General features: G+C 60.1%; 1 protein-coding gene across 1 annotated transcript; it reads left to right on the top strand.

Moving 5' to 3' along the window:
* Nucleotides 1-2,499: 2,499 nt before the first annotated feature.
* On the top strand, nt 2,500-20,291 carry NCS1 (neuronal calcium sensor 1). Its single transcript, XM_086625003.1, has 7 exons — nt 2,500-2,563; nt 16,766-16,790; nt 18,502-18,640; nt 19,126-19,204; nt 19,349-19,437; nt 19,706-19,783; nt 20,193-20,291. The coding sequence occupies exons 1-7, from the start codon at nt 2,500-2,502 to the stop codon at nt 20,289-20,291; spliced, it is 573 nt and encodes a 190-aa protein (XP_086481129.1).
* Nucleotides 20,292-22,863: the final 2,572 nt, after the last annotated feature.

Raw genomic sequence — 22,863 nt, forward strand, 5'->3', positions numbered from 1 at the left:
GCTCCGACCGCGACGGCAAATATCGCCCAGGGAATGAGCATTTCCATGGCAGCGTTGCAATATGGTGAACAGACGACGGATGCGCTGCGAGCAGCGCGCGTGGTCGCTCTTATTGAAAAAGGCAGCCCGGGCTGCAGTCGCTGGCAGGGGGGAGATTCGAGTGCTGCCCGGGCTGCAGAGGTGTTCCTCGGAAAAGAAACTGGGAGGGGATTTGTAAAGCAAAACCACTCTCAAGGGCTGGCCCTGTGTTGGATTTTCCTCTCTGAGCAAACAACCTGGCTCCTTCCCTGGCGCACTGACCACGTTCAGCCGGACAGGATTGTTTTGTGCCCCAGTCACTGTACAGATTTCAATCCCTTCAGCCCCAGGAGGCTTTCGCTGCATGACAGAAAATGCCACTAGTGTTGTTATTTAAGCAATAATAGGGTTAAAGCTAATAATTAGGAAGAGAAAGTGACTGGCTTGCACAGTTTCCCATTACTTTTTCTCCTCTCGTCTGTGTGATCCGAGCTCTCCCTTCAGCGTTCCCCGTGATGGAGGCAGGGTAGAGTTTTAAATAGAATTAAATCCCTTTAACATCAGTTTTGCATCGGCAGAGATTATGTTGAAATGCCTGTGGTGCGTGAGGAAGGTTTGGGACCCTGCTGATCACCCCAGCCGGGCGTGGGACAGGTCATGCTCTGCCCACAGCAGGACACCCCTGCTGCAACACGGTTACAGCCCAGTGACTGCAGATGAAGGGAAATACTGCAAAAATTGGCGTTTTGCTGCTGGGCAGCAAAGGAAGGGGCTGCATGGGGCATTTTGCAGCGGATTTGGGGACCAAACTGAAATCTGCTGAGGCCTGAGTCGCAGGCGGGCCTTTGTCCCTAGAAGCTGTGCAAATATTGGTAGCAACTGGGAGAGATGCTGGAGGGAGGACATGAGCCTTGTAGGGTTCTCACACCCCTTTGCACAGCTCCCCCGTCGCTCGGTGCCGTTCCTCCTGTTTGTCCCCCTGGGTGTGCTGCTGCTGGGTGCCCAAGCTGGGACGTGGTGATGGTGTTTTTCATACTCTTCTGCCTTAATGAGTTCATTTTTTGGAAGTCTGGGTCGAACTCTGCTTTTTACAAACATCTACCTGGGGAATGTATCCCCGGAGAAGTGTCAGGCAACCCTTCACTGGTGAAAAAAGATGCAGAGACCAACGTTGTATCAGCTGTGCTCCTTGTCCCCTTTGCTCTGTGTGTGCTCTCCGCAGCCTCGCAGACAGGTTTTACTGTATCCAAGCACAGGGTTTTCCCCCTCCTTGGCTGCTCCCACAGAAGTCCCAGCATGTCTGGGCAGCTCCAGCGGGGCCTTCATTGCAACACAGGCGGGAAGAAAACTGTATTTATCGTGTGCATCGGTACAGCTAATGACCGTGTGCGCACATACACGGGGAGCTTTTGTGGGGGCAGAAAGCCCTGCGTGGTTTTGGGGTGGCAAAGAGCCGCGTGCCGCCGCTTTCACCGCTCGTACGGTTTCCTGGCTGCGCCACAAATCTGCTGTAGGTGGAATCCGTGGGGTTTTTGGAGAGATTGAACTTAGTCTCTATAGGCACGTTGCAGAGAGCGAACGAAGGCTCACGGAGCCCTGAGGATCCGGGGCGAGGGGCACAGCCCTGCGGGCAGCCGGGACTCGGAAGATGCTCCTACCGCGGAAGGTGTTGGTGTCCCACCAAGGTCACCTCGGTTCCCCCCGGCCCTGAGCTCGGCCTCGCTCCGGGCTGCACGTTCCCACCGCCACCTCCCCTCTCTGCCCACCCCCGTGCTGCCCATCACCCCTCCAGGCAGGACCTCGACCTCCAGCCACTAGAGTCGGGGGTTTGGCAGGACTCCAGCTGAGCATCGCCCCGCTTTCCGCCTACCGACATTTTGCTCCGGATTTTCCCCGCTGATCCCTGCGGAGCGGCGCGGGGGCGGGGGGGGGTGGGGTGGGAAGAGGGTATCCCCATGGGGAGGCCGGTCTGCCATCCCCCCCCGTGCCCGGGGCCTCCGCCGTTTGGGGCGGCGGGGCCGTGCCGGAGCCCTTCCTCCCCCCAACCCCCCCCCCCCGCCCCCCCGCCCCTCTTCATCCCGCAGCGCGGGGCGGGGCGAACGCTCCGCGCGCGCCCCCGCAGCGCGGCCGCGGCCGCTCCGCGCCCGGCGGCGGAGGGCGGGGAGGGTGCGTGTAACCAGGGACACGCACACGGGCACACACGCGGGCACACGGGCACACGCGGGCACACGCAGGGCGGCCCCGCAGCGCCGCGCCGCTCGGCTTTGCGGCCGAGCCCCGGCAACAAAGACACCCCCCCACCCCCCCCCTACCCCCCCGGCTTTGCTGCGCGGCGCTGCCCGTCCCCTCCGCGGGATGTAGCCCGGCCGGGAGCTGCCACCGAGGCACCGCGGCCCCCCCCGTCCCTCCATGCCCCCGCAGTGAGGCCCGGAGGCGGCGGGCGAGCCGGCGCTGCGCGCTCTGCCGGGGCTGCCGGCCACCATGGGGAAATCCAACAGCAAGTTGAAGCCTGAAGTTGTGGAGGAGCTGACCAGGAAAACGTACTGTGAGTGCACGGGGCGGGGGGGCGATGCTGCCGGGGCGGCCCCGGGGGCCGGGGGAGGCGATGGGAGGGGTTGCCGGGGCCGCGGGCAGCCCGGAGACGCGGTGCCGGCGCCGGCCTCCTCCGCGCCGGCTCGTCCCCGCGGCTGTGGCGGCGAGCGGCCGTGATTCCTCCGGGCATCGGCGCGGCCGGGGCCGTGCTCCGGGGCAGGGCGCAGGCTCGGCCGGGCTTTGTTGCAAGAATTCCGAGATTAGCCTGAGAGGATAAAAAAACAAACCCACAAGGCAGCGGAGACAAGGGAGAGGGGTAGGGAGCCAGAGAAACGGGCTGTTTTCTTGTAAAAACAATTCTCCGTGGCCTATTTCTAAGCCTTCAGTAGCCGTGGGACAAGGGCCGCATCCTGCCCGCTCGCTGTGCCCCCCCGGAGCGATGCACCGTCTTTTTCCTGATCCCCCCCGCTCCTGCCCCTGCTCCGAGCATCCTTTCTCCCGGGGCTGCCTGGCCCCGGGATCTGGCTGCCAGGCGGGTACCCAGACACCGGCCGTGGTGGTTGTCCTCCCCTCGCCGCTTCCCTGGAGCCAGGCAGCTTCTCCTTAAACAGGGAGCCAAACCGCCTGGGTGGGTTTCGAAGTTTGGGGTGCATTAGTTGGAGGGGTTTCCTTTGTTATTATCCTCTGAAGTGGAGAGAAGAGCCTGATACTGGAGAGTTGGGTATTTTTTCTATGAGTGTCTCAGTATCAGTTTAATAACCTGATTTTCTAAGTGAGTGGCTTTCCCGTCTGAACCTCCGCTGTAATCTTATTAACGCGGCTAGCGCGAGAGCTGTCCAGTTTTAGCAAAATCGTTTTTTTTTTTTTTTTGGAAGGATGCACAAAGGAAACAAAGGCTTTGGTGGTTCAAGTTTGCCTCTTCACTTGCAGGTCAGAGATGTTCCCGTAAGGTGTAGCAGACCCGCGAGTTCTCCCCGCTGTCATTGCTGCAGTCCCACAGCAGCGCTTACCCAAAAAGGCAATAGATTAGGATGCAGCAAGTTCTCCCATATGGAGAAGAGGCGATACTGGTGCATTGCACAACCCTACACGCGGGGTTGCTCTCTTGTCGTGGCACAGCCGGCAGCGGGCAGGAGGAGGGCAGGTTGTGGGTCGCATGTCCACATAGCCAAGCTGTGAGCCGTGGTGGGAGAGGCTGGGGTACCCCGGCTGAGCTTCCTCGAAGTGTTCTGGGGAGAAGAAACAGCGAGAATGTGAGCAGTGCCGGCTGGGCACAGACCCCGGCTGGAGCTGGAGCTGAGCCCTGGGTTTTGGTGTCCTCGCTGCAGCCGTGCCCCACGGCAGGTACAGCTGCGCTGGGCCAGGTACGGTTATCGCCGTACTGCAATAGCCCGCTCGGTTTGCAGCCGCCGCGATGATCCGATCGCTGACGGAGAGGGATCTGGGAAGAGCCAGCCTCGGCGCAGCCTCGTCTGCTGGTGATCTGTGTGCTGGGCTTTCTGCACCCCCGGGGTGGCTCCGCTCTGCACGGTGAAGGTGCCCACCCCAGTGGGGCTGATGACGGGGCACACAGGCAGCGATGCCCCGTGTCTTACCAAGTGCCGATGCCAAACAAACACAGTGCTGGTGAAACTGTCATCTGCGGGCAGGGGGATGTCTCTTTTGCTGGATGTGGCCAGCTGAGGGTCCTTGCTTTTTGAATCGCTTTATTCCCAACTTTCTGCTTCTCTCTCTCGGATTCCCTCTGCTTTCCACTGCACTGTCTCTAAAAAAGACTCCTGTCCTCTGATTGCTCCTTTGATGAGTTCCCAACCTACCTGGCGTTTTGTCTGCCTGCTCCCTGCCTCTCACCCCCTCTTTTTCGAGGTGCACCAGACTTGTGTGCCCATGCAGGTGAGGCAGCAGCACCCGGGCAGCTGTGCCACGGGCAGCATGTGGCCCTTTGCGCGACTGGAGCCCGGTGCAGCATCCCAATGTGCCCTGGCAGTGCGCGGCCGACGGTGCAGTGCCTGTCAGGGAGAGCCGTCGCTAATACCAGGCTCTGTTTGTTGGTCTCTGCTCGTTCCACGTCTTGTCTCAGGGATTAATTACTTCTGCTGAGTGTTTCTGCCCCTTTTCTGCAGCTGTCAAGGCGAGTGCGCGTTCCCTTGTCTGGTGAAGCGCTTCACAGGGCCCTTCCAGGCGCGGCCGGGAGCCTCTGATTTGTCTCCAGACCCTGGGAGATGGGAAATATATTAATTTCTTTCTGCGTTTCGGGGAATCCAGGCAGTGGAAATGCAGGCAGGAGCACAGGGCTGCACCGAGTACAGTGGGAGGGACCGATCCAGACCCCTGTGCTGTGGGTAGTGGACCAGCTTGAGCAGGGGTAGTCGTACCCACAAATCCATGGTGTACTCAACAATTTCTGGCGGTCTGCTTGGGCGAGGTTTTACCCCACAGCCCTGTGGTGTTTGGGCACCTTTCTGGCAGACCGGGAATGATCATCCTTCGAGGAGCATCCCCGGTGCACGGTGCCGTTCTCCCATGCTGGCTGCCACATTACGGAGTGGGTGCAGGGTCTGCCTTGTGCGTGGTGCCACTCTTGTTACAGCACATCTGGGCAGATGTTTCTGGGAGCCCATAACCAGTAGCTAATGATGGGGACCCAGTTTTGTCTGGGAATGGTTCTCGTGTCAGCATGAGCCGTGGCTACAGTACATGAATGGTTTCTCCTGCGATGGGATTTCCTTCCATTGCATCATTTTCCATTTGTGCCATTTTCAAACAAAACGAAGCAAATAACTAAAAGCCCCTTTTTGGTTCTGCGGGATCAGGGTGGGATGGGGAGACTTCACTCCCTCTCCGTGCCCCGCATGGCTTTGCTGCCATTTATCACATCTTTGGACTACAGAGGACCCACAGCCCATGCCATGTCCCCTTGGTGCTCTTCCAATGCTCGCTGGCTTCTTGCGTCCCCCGGCCACTGTCCCTTCTCGTCTCTCCATCTCCTGGTTTTGGTATTTCTTTGGCTGTGCCTCGGCAGCAGCAATCTTGGGGCAAGCAGGTGGTGGGAGCAGCTGGGAGAGGAGTGTGGGGCCGCTCACATGCCAGGGCAGTCGTGGGCATGGTGGTCGCGCGGGGTTGCCATCAGCGGCCTCCATGAGACGCAATTATTATTTTACTGTGAGTATTCAGAGCAGGTTGTCCTGGGTCCTGCTGGGAACTGGGCGCGGAAGGGCAGGAGCCTGGAAGCCTCGTCTCTTGGCTCCTCTCCCCGCACCGCTTCTGACTGACGGTGCCGGGGGCCAGATTTTAATGGTACTTGGACACCTAAAGGCGTAGAAGGACACCCAAGGGCTTCTTTGAAGTGCCGGCTGCTCAAGTCCTGTTGATTTGGACCCATCACCGTGTGCCTTTCAGCATCTCCAGGCACCCGAGTGCCCAGGAATACCTGATGGTGCCAAGCTCACCCATCTGCCAGGCACTGGCGGGGAGAGCCCGACTGCAGGGCAAGGGTTTAACCTTCCTCAGAGGCCAGGCTGGTGCCATATAGGATCATGTAGGAGAAGCCAACGCTGAGTGATAATAATAATGAATAATAAATTATGTAATTCTTTGTACTTCCATAGAGCCTTTCATCCAAAAGCTCTTACAGTGCTTTATAATCATTAATTTATTAATCTTCCCGATGCCTCCTTGAGGTAGCTCAGAGTTTTGGCCGCTGTGTGTTTTGTCCCAGGTGGTGATAACACCTGGGACTCAAAGGAACCACCGTTCTCCCTGGCTCGCGTCTGCCGGCCCCTCTTAGGCGGGGATTTAAGCCCGGGCTTAACTTGGGCCCGGTGCTTGCGGCTCAGGACCGCCGTGGGATTTGGGATTGTGCTTAAGAGCCTTGCGGGGCCGCAGTCGAAGGGTTCTGCTAAGCTGGAGGTTTTTGAAGGTCCTGGGGTGTCGCTGCTCCCTGCAGCTTGTACGAAGTTGGGTGAAGCACACGTGTGCGGCTGCAGGTGGAAACCGCTCGACGTGGGCTCCTGGGAGAGAAATTGGGAGAGAAACGCGGTGCCGAGCATCCCTGCTTGCAGCAGGGCCAGCCCAGCCACAGCACTGGCAACTCGTGAAATCACCAAACAGGCTTAGAAATTTGAGGTCGTTTCAGAAAAACTGGGGGTTTTAGTTATTTTGGGGTGGGTTGGATTTCAGGGTTCACTTTTCATAGCTATTTCCCGTGTCCAGAACTACTAAAAGTGTATTTTTTTAACGCCAGCTGCAATAGCCGTGCAACCGGGCACACTGAGAGCCATGTAGGTGCAGCGGGACCGGGCGAGGGGTCGGGATGGTGGTCCCGGCACTCCGGAGGCCACGGCGAGGCTCCGGGGAGGGTGTGGGAGCTGCGGCGAGGGTGCCAAAATGACGCCCGCAGCACAGGGAGGCCCAGGTTGTGGAGTGGGTGCGGGGAGAGAGAGATGCTCTTTTCCCAAGCACTGCATCCCACCCACTGTGATCTATTTTGTGGATTTTAAACTCACTCTGGCATCATCATTTTCTGCTCTTTTACAATAAGCTGCAAAATTGGCTCTGTTGCTCGACGGTAATGCATTGAATTAATGGGCATTAGTTTAAGAGCAAACTACAAACATATCGATTTGTAGTTACGGGGGTATGTGGTGGCGTGTTGAATTCTGCGGGAAAGGAAAGAAAATTCTCTAATTGCAGCAGTTTTCAGCCAGGAAAAGGGGTTGGTTCCTCCCTGGGGGCACCAGGTTGGGGCTTTGCTCCATTGTGCCAGCCCGGTGCCGGGAAAACGTGCCGGCGGGGCGGTGGGCAGGAGCAGAGGGACCGGAGGAGCAGAGAAGGGACCTTGGTGGCTCCTCACTGTGGGTTTATTTTTAGCCTCGGAAATGTTTGGCCCCGTGTGCTGGGTTTCTCTGCCAGGTTGGTTCATGTTGAAATCCCTCCTGTTGCTCATCCGCTGGGAAGCAGGGTGAGCTGCCCAGGTGGTTATGCACCTGCTATCCCTCTGCGGCAAACGATGGGTGGAATACCTAAAAGCACGGAACCCCGAAGCTGAAACCCCGTGTCCGGCAGCTGCCCGCACTGGCCTCCGCAGCACCAGCCCTGAAGCCCCAGGCTCCGCTCGGCCCCACAAGCAACCACCATGGGGCTGCCGGCACAGCCGTGGGCACAGCGCCGGTGGGCAGGATCCCACTCCAGGGAGGGAGCCCCGTGGGACCTGCTCCTGGGAGCCGAGGGGGTTGAATGGGGCACTGGGGTGCCGTGGTGGGTGTGTGCCCGATGTGTGAAGCTGGTTGACCCGGTGGGAGAGTGAGCCTGCTCCGAGCACTCTCAGCCTGTAATAGGATTTGTAGGAGCCCGAAAGGGAAGTTTTGTGGGGAGGTCGAGAGCACCTGCCCCAGCACCCTGGGAATATGCTGGGGAGAGGGAGGCAGAGTGGAGCTGCCATCCCATGCCAGCCAGGAGGCCCTGAGGAGGATGGTGGGTGCCAGAGGGATGCCCAGGGACTGGCTTCAGTTTTGTGCCTGTTTTTGCTGCAGCCACGTGTAACCCAGAGCTGTGAAGGCAGCAGCTGTGGTGCAGGTTCACCAAGAGCTTGACGGGGACCTGATGTGGTGGCTCTGGGGGGCTGTGGTGGTCTGGAGGCATCTCCAGCCCTTTCACTTGTGAAACTCCAACCTGCTCCCAGGGAATCTCATGTCTGAGTATCCCATGTGTGCGTGGACCTGACGCTTCGCAGATGCAAGCGAAGCAACTTTTGGGATGTCCCTGTGGTCCCCAGGAGGTGTTTGCCATGCTGGGTGGATAGGGCGAGGGGGGCAGACGTGACAGAGGGCCCCTTGGGCTCCCTCTGTGGCAGAGTGGAGCGGCCGTCTCTGCCCGCTGTGCTCACGCCGCTGCCGGCTGCTGCTCCGGCATCAGAAGAATCACATTTCATTTATCCCCTGACATGTTAATGGATCTGCTTAACCACTTTCCTGACCTTTGCTGCTGCCGCTATAATTAAGGTTGTGAAACAAGAAGCTCTGAAGGCATCAAAGGAAGTGGCTGCTTCAAGGAGGAGCCCGCGGATGCACTTGCTCCCTTATCGGGATGACATTTCTGGGGTCACTTTGTTCCTCCCTCCCCTCCTGGTCCTCCTGGGTCTGCCAGGGAGCTGTATGGGAAAGGGAGCGAGGGTGCGTGCCCTGCCTGCCTAAGGGTGGGGGTCTCTGGGGGCAGGGGTGCTCAGCCCGGTCGTGGTGTGCATCACTCCCATCACCACTCATTCCCCATCCCTCCTGCACGTTGTTCTCCCTTCAAGATGAGTTTTTGGTTTCTAGAGGGAAGGAGGGCTCCCTGTGCTTCATCCACCCGTGTTTCTTCAGTGTCTTCTGAGCAATGGCCAGACCCCATGGAGATGCTCTGGGTGTATGTGGCTCCACATGAGGAGTGGGTATTAGGTGCCCCCAGCACCCTCTGCTTCGACAGCCCTCGGCGCAGCCCCGTCCCTGCGGGCGAGTGGGGCAGGGGACAGAGGTGGCCCTGCTGCAGGCGGGCTTTGCCCTGTGGCATCCCTGACCTCCCCTTGGCTCCAGGGTCCCTTTCCCCTGCCTTCGCTGGGTCCGGAGGGGAGTTTTCTCCTCTGCCCGGGGCAGGAATTGCTCCATGGATTGGGGACAGCACCAGGGAGCCCCAGGCCCTGCCGAAATCCCTGTAGCCAAGGGGAGGATTGAACAGGGGGGCACAACGCAGCTGCCCCCTGCACAGCCAGGGTTGGGGGCTGCTCCATCCCTGCTCCCGGCAGCGCTGGGGACGCTCTGCCCTGCCGTGGGGCATCACTGCATCGGCTCGTGGGGAAGCTGGGATTAAATGCAGCCCAGGATAGACCTGCTGCAGCCACCACCTCCTGCTGGGAGTGTGTTTCATTCTGATTCATTAATTCCCAAACGAAGGCGCAGTCCTTTGCCCTTCCTCTGCTGCCTTTGCTGCAAAGAGCGACTGCTGCTTCTCCCCTGAACCCAATTTCCAAAGGCTGATGTCGGGCCCTTAAATATTTAATAAAGTCTAGAAAGGATTTTAACTGCATATTGGCTTTGCTGTCGGTACCAGCCCCGGGGCAGATGAGAACCGAGCTGCTCGTGGGCCTGTTTATCCAGTCTGGGAGCGAGACAGACCACTAATGGCAACCGCCGGCAAGGAGAGAGCCAAACGTACACGCGGTTCTCTCGGCATATCACGTCCTGCCTCGGCGGTGACAAACGGCACCAACAGCATCGGGCTTGTGCTCCGAATGTCTCGGAGGCTCCCGAACCCGCCGTGATGCTGGTGATGTCTGTGTCTGATGGCGAGAGAAGCCAAGTTGGGCAAGTGAGTGGGGAGATGGGCAAGCTGGGACAGGGATGTCCCGCTCCGACAGGCAGCTCCGGCTGCGGCGGTGCCGCGTGGCGGGGCTGCTCCGACCTCCCTTTGCGGTGGGATGCTGTGAGGACGGGTACCCACAGGGACACCCCCAGCGCGTGGGCGACACGGCCGGGAGCGGGGACTGGGCGCTGCGGGGTGCACAGGGCTGAGATGAGGGCATGGTGGTTTGGGCTGTCTCCGGGAGCAAAAGAAAACGTCACCGGGCAGGCTCTTGCCGCGGTTGTTGCGCGGGGGCTGGGCCAGGTTTTGCCAGGGTCGTGTTTTAATGCTGCTTCCTCCAAGCCAGCCCTGCGCCGGCTGAGGCACGGGAGCAAACCTCAGCCCCGGGGTGGTCCAGTAGCCCTGATGGAGGGCAGGAGGATGGTGTGGTCCGTCACGATTAACCAGGACATTCATTACATATTTAAACCTGAATTTTAACAAGACCAAGTTTTCAGGGCCAAACAACCCAAATTTCCAAAGTGCTGACATGCGGCGTGTCTTAAAAAGTTGCGTCATCGAATGGGGACCTGGCTGAGCTCCAAGGTGCCCCAAGACGGGGTGACGGATGGTTCTGGGGGTGGACTGAGCCCACGGCAGCCTGGGGGGTGTTTTCACCCCTTCCCCCCGCCCTGCAGTGCGGCTCCTGCCGGCGCTGGGCTCTGTGCTGGGGTTTGGTGCCGGAGCCAGGGAGCGCGTTGCTGGGGAGTCTCACACCCACACTCCAGCTGTCCCCGGGGCCAGTGGGGGCTTCCCCCCACCCTGCCTGCACAAAGCCACCCAACAGCCTGGGGAACATCCTGGGCAGCCCTGGCAGGCGGTGGGTGCTGCCCATGGAGCATCCTCCCTCCCTCTCCTCACGGCCGCGCTGCGCCATAAGGACACTGCCCGCTCGGGGGCTGGATGAAGCCCCACAGCTCATGTTGGTACCTCCAGCTGCTTGAGCTGCTGCCACCTTCTTGGCTACGTGTCTTGTAGGATGTGGCCTGAAATTGGTGATAACTATTGAGATTAGGATGCAGTTTGGCAGTTACCCCGGGTAACCCGCTCTGCCGCACCGGGGCCGAGGCCGTCTGTGCCAGCTGGTGGGACTGGAGCGAGGTGTGAAGTCTGCCCCGAGCACGCGTTCAGGCTGCTGCGCTCAAGCCCTGCGGTTGCTCTGGGGGGACCATGGGCTGATTCAGGGGTGAGTGTTTGTCCAGGCTGTGATGCTGACCCCCGAATCGGGGTACTGGGAACAAGGAGTGGAATCGGGGAGAGCACATGGACACACTGCTGAGTCCCATCGCATGCGGAGTGGGGAGGGGGCCGGGAGTTCATAATGAATGAATGTTAACGTTGTGATGATGTTGGAAGAGGAGTTTATAACAGATTCATGTGCAGACGATTCTTAAATATGTGTTTTGCAGAGGTGAGGGGCCGAGTATATTGGACATAAATTGCAGGCGTCACCCTGGAGCACCATCATATTTTATGCGTGAGGGGTCGGTCACCTCGTGCATCGGCACCCCGGTCATTTCTGCATCAGCACCCAATAAGTTCATGCATGAGCACCCAATTAATACACACATGAGCACATAATTAATTTACATATGAGCCTGGTTGATTTATGCATGGGTGCCCAGTTAATTCGCACTGGATCGCAGACTGGTCCGTGCATGAGCACCCTGTTAGTTGGTGCATGGGTGTCCGATTAATTGGTGCATCAGTTCATGCCTGAGTGTCCAATTAATTTATGCATGAGCGCCTGATCCCTTCACACCTGAGTGCCAGATTAGTCCATGCACAAGTGTGTTTTCTACTAATTACACTAATTTACACATGAGTGCCTGATTATTCATGCAGGAGTGCCCAGTGAATGTGCTCGTGAGTGCTCAATGAGTCTGTGCATGAGCGCCCAGTAAATTAATGAGTGCCCAAAAAATTTATGCATGAGCACCCAGCTGGTTCATGCATGAACACCCCTTTGGTTCATGCCTGAGCACCCAGGTAGTTCATGCATGAGTGCCCGATGATATCATGCATGAGCACCCAATTAGTTCACCTGGAAGCACCCAAATAATTTATGCACGAGTGCCCAATTAGTCCATGCATGATCACCCGATTTATTTTTGCATGAGTGCCCATCTAGCTCAGGCATGGGTGCCCCATTAGTGCGTGCATGAGTGCCCCATCAGTTCACGCCTGAGCACCCACTTTGCTGATGCGGGAGCACCCACCCTGCACACGGTGGGTGCCCTTGTCCAGATGCTGCGCCGAGCACCCGCAGCAGGTTTAGGCAGCCCCAAACCCAGAGGGGAGCCCAGCGCGGGGCAATGTGCTGGGTCCCCGGCACCGGGATGTGTGGGGACCTGGGGGGACCCCGGGAAGGAGCCGAGGCGAGTCCCTGAGGGAAATAAATGCTGCAGGATCAACACCGCCACGCCTCGGCGGGTGACGCTGGACCAGTCACCCGTGGGTGCACGGTGGTGCCGACGGTGGTGCAGGCAGTGCCCTGCGGTGGCTGGGGAACCGCTCTGTGCCTGGAAATAATTAACCCTGGTTTCCTGATAAGGCAGCAGTGCCCATGGCTCCACGGGATCGAGGTGCTGTCGTAGCGGCTGGAGCGAGGAGGGACGTGCCAGGGCTCGGTGGAGACTCGCCACTGGCTACTGTGCCGGGATGGCGCTTGCCAAGCCTTTGGGAGCCCACGGGGGCCAGGCTGAGCATTCCTGCTCCCACTCAGGATCTGGCCCTGCAGCTGTGACTGAGCACTGCCCCTGCACAGGCAGGGGAGGGGATGGCTGTGGGATGGGACAGCAGCACAGAAAAAAGACCCTCGTGGGGCTGGAGCATCATGTCACTGCGTGCATCCCATCATGGCCAAGGGTTCTCAAACCGTTCTGAATCCGGCCACCTCTCCTGCTCTCCTCACTGCCTCCCTGTCCCCGCCGCGGTCCAGTGAGCGACGGGCAGGATGATGGCTGGGGATCTGCAGTCCCTCCTCTCCTCGCTGCCTGGCAAACACAAATTAACAGGCTTGAGCACTGATTAACCGGAGCTGGGTCTTGCTGCAGCGGCAGCTGGGTGGTGGGAAGAGAGGGGGCACACGGAGGGCGGGTGGTGACGGAGCTGTCAGTCCTCGCCTGTGCCATTGGGATCGATGGAAAGGTGGGAGGGTTGGGGGATTTTGGGTACCGGTGGCTGGGAGAAGGGGGCTGGGGGCTGTTTGCCATGCAGCCCCACGGGGTGGTCTCTGCCCCTCTGCGCTGCATGAAATGTGTGGCCAAAACCCTCTTCCCAGCTGAGATGGGAGTGGGGATGGACCAACCAGTGCTGCGACGGGGCAGCGTGGGGCAGCTCCTGTGCCACTCTGGGGTGACTGCCTGTCCTGCCCCTGCCCCTGCCCGCAGTGCCAGCCTCGCGCTCGGCATCTCCCCATGCTTCACTAAGTGCAGCGGAAACAAAGATGCTGCTGGCACGAGCTGCCATGCGGCGTTGTACGTACGGGAGGGCGGCTGCGGCGCGTAGCCGGGGCTCCCGGCTCGGCGATGCCTCTTCCAGCGTTGCGGTTGATAACAAATGCTAATATCCTGCCTTTATTTAGTGCCTTTCATCCCCAAGGATCCCGGGGCACGCTGCATCCTCTTACAAGCTGCTACGTGCGCTATTTATAGCTGTACCCACGGCGGCTGCGGGAGCGGTGGTCCCTGGGGAGCATGGCACGGCAGCTGAGCCCAGCCGCAGCTCGGCCAGGGCACGGTGAGGGAGCCGGAGCCGGTTCTGCTCCGGTGGGATGCTGCAATGGGGCTGCTGCAGGTCTTCCCCTCGTCCTTGAGCGCTCGGGTCAAACCTGGCTGAGGTTTATATCGCTGCAAATTGATTCGCATCGGCTCAGCATCATGCCGTAATCAATGCCGGGGGAGGGAAATGCAGCAGCTGCTGCTGCACCAGTTCTTTCTGTGAGCTCAACTGGGCTCTGCACACCGGGGAGCTGCAGAGCATGGATCAGGGGGAGTGGAGGGACAGTCCTGCCCCTGCGTGTGTCCCTTGTCCGCAACCCCAGGATGTGTGGCTCAGCCCGGCTGGGAGAGTGGCGTGGCCCCAAGGCTTCCCTGCTGCAGGAACGGGCATTACAATCCCTAGTCAGTGCCACTCTGCGTGCGGACACCCAACCAGGGTGGAGCAGCTGGGAAGTGACAGCCCCATGTCATCATCTGTCTCGGATCCGTACGGGGAGGCAGGTCCCCGCTCAGCCCCAGCTTGCCTGGCCGCAGTGATGCTGAGCTCGGGACCGTGGTGATCCCTGCCCTGGGCACGCTCTGCCCCACGGACAAGGAGGATTTGGTGGTACCGGAGGGATGCACCCAGGGGCGGGTGGTTTCCCAAGGGCTGGGAGATGGGGCTGCATTCCCACCCCAGGACAAACCCCGCAGGTTCCCCTCGCAGCCGGGGCAGGAGGAAGGGCACCATGCCAGAGGAGGGATGGGGCTTTGTGCAGCCGAGTTCCAGGGATTCTCATTAACAAATCCCATCTCAAGATCTCTGTGCCAGTTTTTGGGCTGGCACCTGAATGGTCCTCTCCATTGGAAAAGCCTCTCCCAGGAGCATCATGCATCCTTCCTGTGGGCACGAAGGGAGCTGGCTCCATCCCTCCTCTCCCGCCCCAGCGTGCTGTTACCAGCGTTTCTCCTGTACTAAAAAAAGCCCAAATTTCTTAATTGTTTCCTGCTGGAGTTGAAAGGCAGCTCCCGGGCCTGAAATAGCACGTTGGGGGCAACAACCCAACGAGAGAGGGAGCAGAAGGCGATGTGCCTGGAGGGGCTGAGCTGAGCCCTGACTGCAGCCCCGGGCAGCTCCTGGTGCCCCTTTTGCCTGCCCTGAGGGCTGCGTGGAGTCCTGCCTTGCTGCTCACCATCCTCATCCTCCTCCTCCTCCCACCCACCTCCATCCGTGCCTGCAGGGGGTCGAGGCTGCAGAGCGGGTGCCTGGGGCGTCCCCGGCATCCTCAGGGTCGGGTTCGGGCTGGTGTTGTGATGCTTGTGGGGAACACGTGCGGAGAAGCTGTTTCTGTTAGAGACGTTGCTCGGGATCTCGCTTTTGGAAGGATGTTCCGCGCAGCCCTTTTTTGGTGGATGGGGAATCCTTCGGGACTGGCACGACCCTTGGTTTTGCCCACACCATCTCAGCTACTGGATGCAGCGTGTCCTTCCTGGCTCCCTCCTGCCAGAAGACCTCTGTCCTTTCCGCTCTGTGCTCTCCTCCTGCCAGACAACCCTGCCAAGACAACCCTCCAAATCTCTCCTGTGGCGTGGCCAAAGCCCTCAGTGTCCTTCAGTCCAGGTGCCAAACGTCCCTGCACCCACCTCCCCTCTCCATCTCTGGGTGCTGCCGTCCAGACACCCTGTGGTGGCACGGTGAGTGCTGCTGCCCTCCCACCGCACTGGTCCCTGTGCTGCTGGCGTGGCCCTTTGCCGGCTACTGCAGCCTTTTGCCGCCTCCCCAGCGAGGTGGGAGGAGAGGCTGCCAACCCCTCTGCCCTGTGCCAACCCCTTCCCAGGAGGTTCACAGGCTCTGTCCCTCCAGCGATCCCCAAGCTGGGATGGAGGGACCCCCGTATCCATGGGGACAGCCTCGGGCACAGCCGTTCCTGCCCATGGGGACACAGGAGCCAGCGCCTGGCTGGCTGCGGGGTGGGGGCCAGCGCGTGCCCTCCCGGCCGCCCCGCTTCTGCTGCCTGCCAGCCCTCGCCCTCTGCGGTCTGCGCCTTCTGCCAGGCACGTTGTAAATCTTTCTGATGGAAAATTGCTTTCTTTTATTTGCCATCCAAGGTAATTGGCATCTGTTGATGTGTCTTGGGTCTGTATTTTTATCAGCCGGTTGCACATTGGCACATCTCCGCTCTGCCTCGTTATCCCAGCGCCTTTCAGACCTATTGCTTTTTTATTATTATTTAGGTGCACGATGCAAAAGAAATGACTAATGAGGCCGTTCCTCCCCCATGCCCACCCGCTGGCACCGGGCTCCCCACTGGCGTGCCGGCTGGGCGCTGCTCCGGCAGCAGGACACGTGGGGATGGGTGCCAGCCCCCCGCCCTGTCGGGCTCCCTGGCATCCTGCATCCCATTGGAGCCTTTCCTCTGCTGAGGACATTTGCGAACTCAGCAGCTGTCCCCGGGCTGGGGACGCCCGGGGTTGCCAACGCTCACCATTTCCTAGCTTGTCACGTTTTTGGTGTTTCTCTGGTGCCCAGTAAAGCTTCCCGGGACCCTGGGATGGGTTTGACGATGTTTCTCAGGGAATGACGATCAGAAATGAAATCTTATCTCTGACGATGCTCAGAGGCAGTGGGTACCTGGGGGATGCCAGCCCCGGGCCTGTGCCCATGCCAGTATTCAGCATGTTGGTGTTGCGGCTGGTGGGTGCCTTCCCTGAGCTGCCTCTGGGCAGATGTTTTGGCAGATGTTTCCAGGGATGTTTTGGCTGTGGGGAGGAGGGAGGGCAGGGATGGATCCTCCCCAGGCAAGAACCAGCATGGCTCCTGCACAGTCCATCTTGCAGTGATGGTGCTGCGCTCCCCTGGCAAAACGTCTCATTGGGCTCCTCAGTTCTGGGGCTGGCGGGACCCCAGTGCCCGCAGCCCTGACCCCACCGACCACCCGGGCTGGCAGAGGGCTCCCGGGCTGTGCCTGGAAGGCAGCCGCTTGGTGTGGGTAACACACAGCAGCGCGCGGAGCCCTGGGGCATCCCCCCCCCCTCCCCGGGGGAGTCACTTATGTGAAGTGCGAAGCGTCAGCTGTCACTGCAAAACACTAAATTCCTTTTTCTTTTCTTTCTCTCTTTTCTCCCATTTTCTCCTGCAGTTACGGAGAAGGAGGTGCAGCAGTGGTGAGTGTCCAGCGTGGCGGTGAGCTGCCGGGGCGCGGGGCTGGTGGGCGATGGGGTGGGAGCTGGTGGCACTCAGCAACCCCCCTGGCCGTGCAAAGCAAGGGGGGTGTGCCTGTTTTGGGGTGCAGGTGTTGGCTCCTAGAGGGGAGGCCAGAAAATAGAGGGGGTTTTCCTGCACACCTTGTGCATGGCGCGCAGCGGAGTTCGGCTCCTGCTGCTCTTGGCTGCCTGTGTTGGATGGTGCCTGCTCCCTCTCCCCTGCTCCCTTCCCACACCGGTGGATGAGGGTATTGGGGACATGGGAACTGTGCAGCTGGTGGCTGCCGGAGGCCAGTGCTGTCCCAGTGTGTCCCACAGAGGCTGGCAGGGGCCGAGGCTGTGGTGCCTCACCAGCAGCACGCTCTCATCCCATCCCCTGCATCCCACCGAATGCGATGCCCTAGAAAAGCCACCGCTTTCCTTTCATCTTCCTATCCCACCCATCAAGGTTTGCTTTCTTTATCTCTTTCTCTCATCCTTCTCCCCCCACCCCACGATGAGTCATAGCTGCAGCAGCGTGAAAAAGATGTCACCGGCACTTTGGTTTCCCACCTCGCCACCCCCTTCCACTCCTCCTCCAGCCCTCGGCCCGCTGCAGCGGGCGCCTGACAGATCTGGGCGACGCGTTGCATAATGCTCACGCACCCTGCCTGGTCCCTGCGTGGTCTCCATGTGGTCATAGCGTGGTCCCTTCACCCATGGAGCCATTGAGCCCCTTCCCCTGCACCCTCCGGGTGGCACTTGGCAGCACCCAGGTCCATCCTGGGGCTGGGACAAAGGGCTTTTTGGGGGTGTTTAGGTGCCGATGGGTTTTGGGAGATGCCTTCGGCTGTGCCACCCCGAGGACGCAGTAACCCCGCTGTGCCCCACAGCTCCTCGGGGCAGCTTTCGCTTGGGCTGGTGCAGAAAATGCCGTTGCGGAGCCTCAGCTGCCCCGGGTGCTCGGAGCTGTCGCGCTGCTGGTTTTCACCAGGACACGGCTGCGGCACGTGGGTGCCAAGCAGTGGGTTGCGAATCATCCGTGGGGTTGCTGTCGATGGCAAGATCTTCCCCTGCGGTGCTGCAGCCACTCCAGGGGAGCTTTCCCAGCTACTTCTGTGCTGGAGAGCCAGTCGGATGCACCTGCTGTAGCGGGGCCGTGCCGTAGCGGGGCCGTGCCGCAGCGGTGCGGGGAAGGGGAGCTCTGGCCCGTGGGTGAAGCTTTGCATTTGCAGCTTCTTGCTTGGATGCTGCGTGTGCCCGAAGGCCTGAGCAGGGACGTGGACACTGTCCTGCTGTGCCTGTGGCAGCGTCAGGGCCGAGTGCCCCTGGCCGAGCAGCGGGTCTGTGTGCCCTCCCAGGCCCTGGGCAGTGTTTGACACGAGTGTGGTTGTGACTCGGTTGCCCCTCTGGGCTCGCAGCCGGGTCAGAGCAGGACGGAGGGCACCGCTTGGTGTTACCGGTGCTGCTCGCTTCTTCTCCGGACTCTCCCCACTGCCACCCTTGCTGAGGTGCCCACAGGGACCTCATCCCGCGGGGCTGGGAGGCTGCAGGCAGGCGATGGGAGCAACACAGGGAGCACCTGGGGACCTTCCTGCTCCAGCCCAGCCAGGGGAGAGCCCGGTCCCAGCTCCGCAGGGCTTGAGGGGGCAGGGAGACCCGCCTGGTGCCCATCTCTCCCCTTCCTCTGCAGGTACAAGGGCTTTATCAAGGACTGCCCCAGCGGGCAGCTCGATGCCGCCGGCTTTCAGAAGATCTACAAGCAGTTCTTCCCCTTCGGCGACCCAACCAAATTTGCCACCTTTGTTTTCAATGTCTTCGACGAGAACAAGGTAAGTCTGCGAGCCAGGGGCATGGGCTTGGGGAGTCAGGGCTGGGCTGGTGGCAATGGTGGGACAGGTTCAGTAACGTGCCTGCACGGTGCCAGAGGAGCGAAATATTCCGGCGCTTCCTGGGGCGTGAAATTGAAGCAGCACAGCTGTAACGGCCGAGCCCCCGCGCTTGTTTTAATCGATGAGAGTCACGTGGGAAAAGGCGATGAAGTGGCAAACGAGAGAAGAGGAGCGTGATGTTTCAGTGCCGCTGACAAATGCCCACCAGCGCGGTGCCCGCCACGCTCCAGACTCACTCCCGCAGGGATGCTTACTGTTGAGCTGGGCACCAGCGCCTGGATCGCGCTGCTGGAAATAAACGCGCGTCGCTCCTCCTGCCCTGTTGCCTTTTCGGATGTGCCCCCTACGAGGGCACGCGTGGGCAGGGAGGGCTTTGCAGGGTGGGGGTGGCAGCGGCACCCTCACCCCCTCCTTTCCCCCTCCAGGATGGCAGGATCGAGTTTTCGGAGTTCATCCAGGCGCTGTCAGTCACCTCCCGGGGGACGCTGGATGAGAAGCTGAGGTGTAAGTGCTCCCCGCATGGGGGACTCAGCCCTGCAGCCCCCAGCATGGCGAGAGACTGGGGGGTGTCAGGGGGGCGGTGATGGGGTGCTTGTCTGGCAGGGGGGGCCGTGGTCCCAAGCACCTCGACGTTGCTCTGGCTTGCAGGGGCGTTTAAGCTGTATGACTTGGACAACGACGGGTACATCACGAGGAATGAGATGCTGGACATTGTGGATGCGATTTATCAGATGGTGGTAAGCAGCCGGGGTGGGGGGGGCATGGGGCAAGCAGCCCCTGGGGGTCTCTGCTGGGCTGGAGGGTGCTGAAAGAACCCTGATTCCCTCCCTGGGCTTTTTTGGTGGGATTTGTGGCCACTGTGGCCAGGGCAGGGTCTGAATCTGGCCCTCTGTGCCCTGTCCTGATGTGGGGAGGGGCAGGGTCAAAATGTGTGTCCTCGCCTGGGGACATGGTCCAGGCAGGGCACAAATGGGTGCATGACCGGGTCCCATCCTGCCACCGCAGGGAAACACGGTGGAGCTTCCCGAGGAGGAGAACACGCCGGAGAAGAGGGTGGATCGGATTTTCGCCATGATGGACAAGGTGAGGATGCTCGAGTGTTTTTTCCCCTGGGGTTGAGGGATTTAGGAAGCAGTTGTGGGCCCCCTTTCCACATCCTGACCCTGGCAGGTGCCCCCTCCTCCTGCCAATACAAGGTCTCAGCTGTCGCTGGGCTCGCTGCAGTCCCCCGCATCCCTCCGGGATCCCTGTATCCATTTCAGGGTCCCTGGGGTGGCATTGCATCCTCCGTGGCACTCTGTCCTGGCTGCAGGCATGGGTGGCTTGATGGGGAAACTGAGGCTGTGGTGATGGAGGGGAGCCGGGCGGATGCACAGGATGGGGTGGGTGCTGCTGGGGCCCTGGGGTGCTTGATCCCGGGGTGCTTGGTCCTGGGGTGCTCGGCATCTCTCTCGCTGGGACGAGGTGGTGCTGCAGCAGGAGTGTTTTGCAGAACGCGGACGGGAAGCTGACGCTCCAGGAGTTTCAGGAGGGCTCCAAGGCTGACCCCTCCATCGTGCAGGCGCTCTCCCTCTACGACGGGCTCGTATAGTCCCAGGGCCGAGTGGCGGTGAGTGCGGTGCGGGGTGGGGGGTCCGGGGGTGCCCCATCTCCCACCAACCTGGTGCCATTCCCATCTTTTCCTGGGGGTGGGCAGCTGGTTCTCCTCTGCTGAAGCATCAAAGCCTGGGCATCCCCCCCAGATCCAGCTGGGGGGGAGTGTTGCCCCCGTACCGATGGGTTTCTCCCAGTCCCCCCCATCCCACAGAGCACCCCAGGACGAGGATGCAGAACAAGCCACCCAGCTGGCAGGCATCTGTCTGCGGCACAACTCACACTCTTGGCCAGAGATGCAGCTGCAGAGGAGGCGGGAGGCAGCTGGGGGCATGAGGATGCTCCGGAGAGATATTATATTAAATGTTTTATTTATATTAAATCGTGTTATATTACGCCCTGGAGCTGGCAGCGTTTGGCACGGTGGTGTCGGGGACGCTGTGGTTCGCAGCAGCCCAGGGGTGCTGGGCTGAGCACCCCCTGGTCCTTCCTGTGCCCCGCGGGGCCATGCAGGAGGTTTTTTGGGAGGATTCGGGGCGTCGCAGGACCAGGCGGTGTCTGACCAGGGGTGGCAGTGGGGGGATTCGAGCTTTTCCAAATCTTCATTGTGTTTCCAGCTTTGCCCTTCCAGCCACACTGGTGCGGGGTGGGATGGCTGCAGGGCTTTCTGCCTGTCCTCACCTGCTTTTCCTCCTGCCTACCCTCTCCTGCAGATGCCTGGGGGAAGATGCTCTCCGTGCCATCCGACCACCGCCGCGCGAAGCTTGCCTGTCCCTCTCGGCCTTCCCTTCTGTTCCGGGGGCAGAGGATGCCCTCGAAGCGCGAGCTCACTCCCCCTCTCCGCGCTCTGAACCAGCCGCTGCCATTTGCCAACTTCTGCTTTTTCCAAAAAAACAAACCAAACACCCACAAAAACACCAAAACCCCGCGAGAGACCCTGGTCTGAGCGGCAGCGAACCCGAGACTCCAGGGCCGGGGGAACAGGTGGAGCATCGCCGAAGGCAGAGCCCCCCCCGGCCTCCTCGCCCCCTTCACTCCCCCTTTCCTACGTTTTCGGATGGGACTGTGGATGCACCAGCGCCGGCGTGGTCCTCTCCCAGGAACCGGCCGGCTGGAAACGGAGCCCAAAGGTAGTGGGGGGCCGCGCACCCCGGGGTGCTGCCTGCGCGGGGCGGCCGGGGAGCTGCGGCAGCACCGGCGATTGGGAGCACAGTCCTGGCGTCACCTGCGATGCCACTGGCAGCCTGGCCCGGCTCACTAGGGATATATATGATTATATTATTATTTTAATTTTTTTTTTGTGAGACAGTATTGTGCTTTTTCTTTTGTGTTTTTTTTTTCTTGGTGTTTTGTTTTTTTTTTCCTTTGGTGGAAGAAAAGTGAGGCTTTTTTTTATATGCCCGTCTCGACGATCGATATCCTTAATTTATTTGTTGTAAATGTTGCTGCCGTGTTTAGTCTCTCGTGTGTGTGTCCGACCAGCCAGGTGATGATCTGGAAGGTTTACATGCTCGTACACTATTGCGGCACCGGGAGCCTGCAATAACAATGAAGCCAAAAATCTGCCTTCCTCCTCCTACCACCCCCTGTATCCCAAGTTCCATGGGCTGGCTGCTGGTTTAAGGGGATGCTGTATCTTCTTTTCCTCTTCCCATTCCCCTGTTTCCTGCAGTTTTTTGTTCACCTTTCCCTTCTTAAGCTCAGCTGATGCTCCGAGCAGACCAAGCCCTCACCATCCTGCAGTCGGGCAGGGCAAGGAAATGGCTGGGCACCAGAATGTCTTTACTTCCAATTTTTTTTTAATTCATTTTCTCACTGCATGAAAAAAAATGTCAATGGAGCTGAGAGTTGGATTTTGCTTTCAAGCAAATATTCCTTGAATATTTTGTTTTGCAAATGGGGGGGAAGGTCTGTTTGCACCCCAGGGAGGTGGCTGGGGATTAGCCTGTGTGCTGGGGGAGCAGAGGGGGTGCCCGTGGGGACAGCTCACTCTGTCCCCCTCATCCTGGCTGGGGACATGCAGCAGCTCCTGCCTCAGGGGTGCTAGGCTGGGAGACACGCAGCTCGGGGTGTCTCCTGATCCCCTCGCTCCTCGTTCAGGACATGGGAGATTTTGCTGAAAAGCAAGAGTACGACCCCAAAGCGGAGCTGCTCGTGCCCATCCTGGGGGGACTGGGGAACTGTGCCTGGAGACCCCCGAGCGTGGGGCCTGGGAACGGCCCCCCCAGCCACGAGTGGAGTCTGTGTGGCCTCTCTGTCACCTGCCACCGCTCCAGGATGTGCCCGAGCGGGGCTCAGCCCCAGCGGGACACGCGCCGTGGGACATGGGTGGCATCTCCACTGGAGGATGAGTGTGACATGGATGCTGCCACAGCTCCATTGCCATCTGCCTCCGCCCCTGCCCGGGGAAGGAGACATTGGCATCTCCTCAGGAGCAAAGTGCAAGGTGCCCATGGGACCCTGAATGCCAGCGAGGCTGCAGACCCTCCTGCTCCAGCCCAGCAACCCCCAGCTCACCCCTCCATCCCTGATGCAGCTGCCGCAGCATCACCCTTCCACTGCGCACTACG

Source organism: Tauraco erythrolophus, chromosome 22 (genome assembly GCF_009769465.1).
Source record: "Tauraco erythrolophus isolate bTauEry1 chromosome 22, bTauEry1.pri, whole genome shotgun sequence".
In the NCBI taxonomy this organism is placed as follows: Eukaryota; Metazoa; Chordata; class Aves; order Musophagiformes; family Musophagidae; genus Tauraco; species Tauraco erythrolophus.

What these genes read in the sequence shown, in the direction of transcription:
- NCS1 (XM_086625003.1), top strand. Translation starts at nt 2,500, where the DNA reads ATGGGGAAATCCAACAGCAAGTTGAAGCCTGAAGTTGTGGAGGAGCTG. An exon ending in GCTGACCAGGAAAACGTACT is followed by an intron (nt 2,564 to 16,765) that starts GTGAGTGCACGG and finishes TTTCTCCTGCAG; the next exon opens with TTACGGAGAAGGAGGTGCAG. An exon ending in GAGAAGGAGGTGCAGCAGTG is followed by an intron (nt 16,791 to 18,501) that starts GTGAGTGTCCAG and finishes CTTCCTCTGCAG; the next exon opens with GTACAAGGGCTTTATCAAGG.